The sequence below is a fragment of the Suricata suricatta genome, chromosome 6 (assembly GCF_006229205.1).
Source record: "Suricata suricatta isolate VVHF042 chromosome 6, meerkat_22Aug2017_6uvM2_HiC, whole genome shotgun sequence".
Classification (NCBI taxonomy): domain Eukaryota; kingdom Metazoa; phylum Chordata; class Mammalia; order Carnivora; family Herpestidae; genus Suricata; species Suricata suricatta.
In genome coordinates, this window is record NC_043705.1 from 147,060,736 (window position 1) to 147,067,956 (window position 7,221).

General features: G+C 62.1%; 1 protein-coding gene across 1 annotated transcript in view; it reads left to right on the plus strand.

Annotated features, from left to right (window-relative positions):
* Positions 1–7,221, plus strand: part of SLC6A3 (solute carrier family 6 member 3) — a 37,040-nt gene that overhangs the window by 530 nt on the left and 29,289 nt on the right. Inside the window, exons 3-5 of the mRNA XM_029941300.1 lie at positions 11–139; positions 2,324–2,651; positions 3,878–4,009. Of these exons, the coding sequence (XP_029797160.1) occupies positions 11–139; positions 2,324–2,651; positions 3,878–4,009 (589 nt within the window). The remainder of the gene's footprint in view (positions 1–10; positions 140–2,323; positions 2,652–3,877; positions 4,010–7,221) is intronic.

Sequence of the window (7,221 nt, forward strand, 5' to 3'; positions counted from 1 at the left end):
GGGCGGGCAGGTAAGCCAGCGGCCCCGAAGCCCAAGCGCGGAGGCGCGGGGCCGTGGCGGGCACCGTCGGGGACACCGCGTGCTGCACACGGCGGCTTCTCCAAAAGTGGCTGACGGCGGCAAGCAGCGCGCCCCGACAGTGCCGTGCGCGACTGCAGGCGGTCGGTGGCCGAGGGGCGGTGCGGGGCTGATCGCGCTCCAGTGGCGCCTGGAGTTCCGGGGGTCGCGCGGGCCCTTGTGCTGCGTCCTCCCTGCTCAGCAGGGTGAGGCTGACGGGGGCGAAGCAGTTCCGGATCCGATCGAGGCGATTTTCTCGGGCAGCGATTCCTCTTGGCAGGAGGCTGTCGGGTTGCTCGGATGGGGTGCGGGGGCTCTGTGCCCAGGCTGCCTGTAGGGAGGGACGGGCGCCAACGAGCTGATCGGCCGGCGCGCTCTCTCATTCTGAGTTTTCCGAGCGGCCACGTTTTGCTTCCTGTACCCAAACCTGGCCGCTGAGGCGGCGGCTTCAGGAGTCGGGTCTGCTCTCCCGAAATACCGAGCGTGGGCTTCGCCAGCCGGCAACCCAGTGGCCTGCAAGGGCCATGCTGGAGCCGAATGGGGCTTGCGCTCCGCACCCTCCAGCCCCTGGGCTGCACCCCGCTGCAGGCCAGTCCTCCTGGTCCTCAGCCCCTCCAAGCCAGGCCCGGTTTTCCTGCATCTCGGGAAGGCTGGGTTTGTCCCTGGAGGAGAAGGGGCCGCAGGCAGGTGGTGGGGACAGTAACTTATGCTATGAGTTGTTCCACTTTGGATGCAGAGGAGAACGAAGCCCATTAGAACCAACACTGGTTATTCTGCCTCAGCCAGGGCATGTGTGCATGTGTGTGTGCATGTGTGTCTGTGTGTGCATGTGTGTCCACGTGTGTGCATGTGTGCGTGCCTGCATATGTGCATGTGTGTGCCTGTGTCCACGTGTGCATGTATGTATTGTGCATGTGTGGGTGTGTTTGAATGTGCATGTATATGGGTCTGCATGTGTGCATGCATGTGCATGTGTGTGCACGTGTATGTGTGTATGCGTGCACGTTTGGGGGGGTGTGGGTGTATGAGTATGTGTGTGTACATGTGTGTATATGGGTAAGCCTGTGTGCCTGTGTATGTGTGTCAGTGTGCATGTTTGTATGTGTGCACAGGTATGTGAATGTGTGTGCGTGTGTGTATGTTTTTGTGTATGCATGTATGTGTGCATATGCGTGTGTGTATGTTTGTGTGTGTGGTGTGCATGTGTATATGTGTGTGCACAGTCACGTGTATGTGCACCCGTGCATATGTGTGCATGTGCGCACATGCATGTGTGCGCACGTATGTGTATGTGCATGTGTGCATGTATGTGCAGTGGAAACAATGCTGATGGACCCAGAAGCCAGGAGTCCGATTTGAAGGCACTCTCAGCAGCCGCCAGGGCCACCTGCTGGGTCTGTGTGTAATTCTGTCCTCGATTACCCGCACGGGGTTTTAGGAAAGTGTCTTGGAAGCGGTTCTATGGGAAGGTTGCTGACTGCGGGACCCCGCCTGCACCCAGCTAAATGCTGACGGTGCTGCGGTGTGCCCACCGCAGCCGGGGCACCCCGTCCTCGGCCACAGGCGGAGGGCCTCGCATGAGGAATGGAATCACCGTGGGTGGTTCTGGGTATAAAATTGTGCTCTTTACCTTTACTGCTGTGTATAACGGATACGTGCCCACTGCTGTAAAGACTTAACTTTGAATGCTATGTGAAGATTATAAAATGACTCCCTGGCAATGTGGGCAGCGATGACATTTTGCATTATTATTAAAAACAGAATTATGGGGCACCTGGCTGGCTCAGTTGGTTAAGCATCTGATAGCAGCGCAGGTCATGATCTCACAGCTCGTGGGTTCAAGCCCTGCGTAGGGCTCTGTGCTGACAGCTTAGAGTCTGGAGCCTGCTTCAGATTCTGTCTCCCTCTCTCTCTACACCTCCCCCACTCACACTCTGTCTCTCTCTCCCAAAAAGTAAATAAATAAATATGTTTAAAACAGAGTTAGAGATGACACAGCATTGCACTTTGATAGGAACAGAGAGGTGCGTGCCTGGGGAAGGGCGAGCAAGGCCGGCGTCCGTCCTGAGGCTGCGCAGGCTGGCCCCACCCCCCCCCCACAAGAGCTTCCCTGTCTCCCACTGTCCTCAACCTTGGCCGTGGCGTCTTAGGTGCTTGGAATGTGCTCGTCCTGCCGCCGAGTCTGATCTCGCCACGAGGCGCCCTGCGGGCCAGGCCACTAGGTCACTGTGTTCCTGTGTGTGCTTCTTTCCCGTGCTGGCTGCAGACCCGGAGCAGGGACGCCAGAATCCCGAGGCCCAGGCCGCCCAGGAGCCACAGCAAGTGCCCGGTGGCCCCCATGTCTTCCGCCGTGGCCCCGGCTACGGAGCCCAACGCCATGGGCCCCAAGGCGGTGGAGCTGGTCCTGATCAAGGAGCAGAATGGGGTGCAGTTCACAAGCTCCACCCTCATCCGCCCCACGCAGACCCTCGCGGAGCCCCAGGAACGGGAGACCTGGAGCAAGAAGATCGACTTCCTGCTGTCGGTGATCGGCTTCGCCGTGGACCTGGCCAACGTCTGGCGCTTCCCTTACCTGTGCTACAAAAACGGCGGCGGTGAGTCCGGGCCCAGCCCTCCCTGCCTCCCGGCCGGGCAGGGACTGCGAGGGGCCGCTGGGGGCTCCTGGCACGGGGACGGAGCCCCTCACAGAGCAGCGGCAGGTGCAGAGTCCCCGGGGGGCCACCTCACTGGGTGTCTGCGCTCTCTGCCCGTGGCCCTGAGGCCCGGAGAGCAGGGCAGGGGCTGAGGGCAGCACAGCTCTGCCTTCTGTTCCCAAATATGCCTCTTGCTTTGGGGAGGAAATTCTCAAATGCCCACAGAGTGGGATCTTTGGCCGACTTAAACCAGTGTTTACAAAAGCATGTGGAGGCCCTTGAATTTGGAGGAACGGGCGAGCCCTGGGATCCGAACTCAGCCAGCCCTCGACCCTCAGCTGCCTCCGGACTAGAAAACAAAAATAAGCCCAGGCCACCCAAAACCCACAGGTGGAGGGAGAAGCCAGTTGAGTCAGTGCTTGCTCCCACAGGCACCTGGTGCCCATGCCCCGCGGTCACCCACTGCCACACGCGAGGGCTTTGGAAGAGCCTCTGGGCAGGACCGTCCGGGCCCCCCACCCACTTCCTGAGCGGAGAGCCTGGGGCCAGTCAGGTGTGGCCAGCTGCACCCACATGGAGCCCTGGGCCCCCCTGCCTCCCCCTCCCCACCCCAGGAAGAGCCGTGGCAAAGCCCCCTCGTGTGAGACAGGGCCCATGGGGGCCCTGAGTTCTGCCCCCGGGACAAGGGGCTGCGGTGAGAGGGCCAAGCGCTGCCCTGGAGGGGCTCCGGGCCTCAGCCAGCACCTGTCACCACAGCCGCCGCTGGGCAGGCTCTGAGGACCGAGAGCAGGGGTGGGTGACAGAACCGTGCAGGGGCAGGGTTACAGGTCGCCAGGGGGGAGGCCCAGCGTCTGCGGGGGGCAGGGCGGGGCGGGCAGGGCCCAGGAGCAAAGCTGGTGTGTGGCAGGGGCTTTAGGGTTGATTTCATGACGTGGCACAAGGGACGGCTGAGGTTTCAGTGGGGATGTGTGGGGGCACTGATGACAGTGGGGACCAGGCGTGGAGATGGGGGCTCACCCAGCCCAGCTAGGAGCTCCCCCTGGAGGGTGGCCACGCAGAGAGCTTCTGGGAGAAATACATGGGGGATGGGTGGACACGGTCGTGCCTGGGACCTGCCCCCGTGACCACACGGGCCCTTCTGCGGCGCTCCCCCTCCCCCGGAGCTGACATGCTGTCCTGTCCCACAGGCGCCTTCCTGGTCCCCTACTTGCTTTTCATGGTCATTGCTGGAATGCCCCTCTTCTACATGGAGCTGGCCCTGGGGCAGTTCAACAGGGAAGGTGCCGCTGGCGTCTGGAAGATCTGCCCCATCCTGAAAGGTAATGGCGGACGACCCCGCCCCTGGGGCGCCCCGTCGTGTGCGCTCCGCCCTGCCGGGCTAGGTGTCCTGCCCCTGGACATGCCCTGTTAACGCTGGTCCTACTTCGACCTGAGGTGGCGGGGCCCCAGGAGCGCGTGCCCTGCCGTGAGCCGTGTCGTCAGGGGTAATGGAGCAGATGGGATAAGACATCCGTCCGTCTGTCTGTCGGTCTGTCCTCTGCCCGTCACGGCCCATCCACCTGTCGTCTCTCTGCGTGGGTTTGCCACGGCTGCGCGCAGCCCGCCGCAAACTGGGCGGCCTGATGACGTTGGTCATCTTACGTTTCTGGGGTCTGGAAATTCGAAATTAGGGGGCGCTGATAGGACGGATTCCTCCTGAGACTGAAGAGGACTCTGTCCCGGACCTCTACACGCGTCTCTATAACCAAATGTCCCTGTTTTCTAAGGACGTCAGTCATACTAGGGCACACCCTCACAGCCTCAGCTTACCTTGGTTAACTCTGGGAGACCCTGCCTCCAAAGAGGTCCATTGTGATGTGCGGGGCTTAGTGGTTCAGCAGGTGGATTTTGGAGGGGACGCGATTCACCTCACGCTATCTGTCATCTATGTCCATCCACCTGCCCGTCACCCACCTGTCATCTACCGTCTGTTTACATGTCCACCTGTCGTCTGTCCTATATCAGTCACCTGTCATCTGCCTACCACCCCACCCCCACCCCTCCGTCCCCCTCCGTCCCCCTCCCATCTCTCCATCCCTTCATCCCCCAAATCTGTCCACCCCACCACTAACCCCCCATCCCCCTGTCCATCCATCGCCTGTCCCCCATCCCCCCATCCTCCCAATCCCCCATCTGTCCACCCCCTACCCCCTGCCCCCCATCCTCCATCTGTCCACCCCCCACCCCCCTGCCCCCCATCCCCTGTCAATCTCCATCTGCTCCCACTCTCCCCTCTCTAGCGGGCCACCTGCTGCGTATCTAGCGATCTGGTTTCGCATTGAACCCTCTGGGCCAGGGCACCACGAGGCAAGCGCCCCATGTGCCAAGCAAAGGGGTGTGCCGAGTGGCCAGCTCTCCCCTGGTCGCCTCCCCCCGCCCTCGTGAGGACCCCGGGGAAGGGCTCTCTGTGTTGTCCCCATTCTGGAGATTCGGGCACCAAGGATTAGAGGGCTTGAGGGGTTCGTCCCCGGCCCTGGTCAGGGGCAGCGGGCGATTGATTCCGGGCCGTCTCAGCCCCCAGAGCAGCCTCCAGGCCACATCGGGCCTCAGGAGCCCGTGGCTCAGGGGAAATTCGTGGGGGAGACAGGGGGCGCTGCCGGCTTTCACTATGACCGTGGTTCCCGGAAGATCAGTGCATGGATTTCTGGAGAAGTCCTTGAAGAGTCGGTGTGCTTGGCCAAGCACGGAAGCCCTCGGTCTCCAGGGCACGAGGACCGGCCGCTGGGTCATGGTCAGCGACGGCAGCTGCTGGGGCCTGAGGGGCGCAGCTGGGCTCCAGGGGCATCGCCCGGTGCGCCCTGCCCTGCGCCTGCGGTGTTCCTTCTTTGTGGCCCGTGTTGGAGCCTCAGGCTGGCAGCAGCTTGTCCCTGGGCTACAGGATCCCTGGGTCCCCAAACAGAACTCGGAGAGGCCTGTCCCCGCCCCCACCCCACTACGCCCTCCTGTTGTGGCTTGGGGGGGGCTGGGTGTGCCCTCCCCAGGGTTGCACACAGAAGCCCGATGCGGGCCTCCTCCCCAGGGAAGCCCTGACCGAGCCACACGGTGTGGGGGGAAGGGCAGGCTCCGGGCACTGGGAGCAGATGCCTGGCGTCTCTGGGTGGGCGCGGTGTGGACGCGGTGGGCGCTCTGGTCGGGGCTGTCCCAGCTGACGCGCCACTGTCACCCAGGGGAGGGGCGGGCAGGGCAGGGCGGCCTCCCACTGCCCCCCAGACCGCGGGCCTGCAGCACGTCCGTTTCTCTCGTGCCCCGAGCCTGGGCGCCCCCCACTCCACCGGGGGGACCCCCGAGCGATCTGCCAGGTGGCAGCGCCCGCCGCCCTGTGTCTGCGTGTCCCGCCACAAAAACGTTCTCCAGAAAAGCTGCCGCTTGGGTGTTATGTTTGGTTTACAAAGTGTCTCTAGCTGATTCCCCAGATCTCAAAGGACGACTCACCCCTGACCAAGTGCTTAATAGGAAGACGGGCCCGGTAGGTAGGAATCCTGTGCCCTGGAGACCAGCGGGTGCAAGTGCGGGCGTCTCCCCTCCTTCCGGCGAGGCCCCCATGCACACCTGCTCCCTTCAGATGTCACTGTGCCCGCAGCCCACGCCCGCCTCCACCCACATCACTGTGCCCGCAGCCCACGCCCGCCTCCACGCAGCCCGGGACCCCTTCTGTCCAGGTCCAGACAGGCATCCGTGCGGAGGGCCCTGCCGGGGCTGCGCAGCCCCTGTGGGTGCACTCTCCCCCTGCCTCTGTCTCTCTTGTCTCTCCCCATCTCTTTCCCTGTCTCTCTGTCTCTCCCTGTCTCTCTCTGTGTCCTTCTCTCTGTGTCCCTGTCTCTCTCTGTCTCTCTCTGTCTCTCTCCATCTCTCTGTCTCTCCCTGTCTCTCTGTCTCTCCCTGTCTCTCTCTGTCTCCCTGTCTCTCTCTCCCTGTCTCTGTCCCGCTCCCCCCCACATGCCCGCACACGCACAGACACACTCAGGACGCCCAGACTGTCAGGAAGAATCTGTGTGTTCTTCATGGTGACCTGCAGTGACCCTCGTGAGGACAGCCAGGCCGGTCCTCCCAACAGGCTCCTGGAGGCAGCCGGCCGTGTAGGGGGGTGGGCTCTGCCGGATGCCCGCGTAGGTGGCCGGTACCTGCGGCCGCAGACCCGCCTCCCGTGTGCCGTGGGGACGCGGCCACCGTATTTTGTTGAGTGTAAGACAGTTATGATGTTTTGTAGTGAATAATACTTTAGTGTGATTTATCAAACTCCTCTTTCTAAAAAGAACTTAAAGTAGCATAAAATGAGATAAAATACATAGTTTACTGTAAAGGCTAAAGGTTAGTGAGTTAACATAAAGAAATACTAAGGAAAATGAGCTTCAGAAGCCAGACATTAAGATCAGTGGCTGGAATTCACATTTAGCCCCGGCTTCCCAGGAGCAGGTGCTGAGCAGGGCGGGCCTGGGGGTGCTGTGGGGGGAGCAGGAGGGGAGTTGGGGGGGGCAGAAGCAGGGGCAGGGGC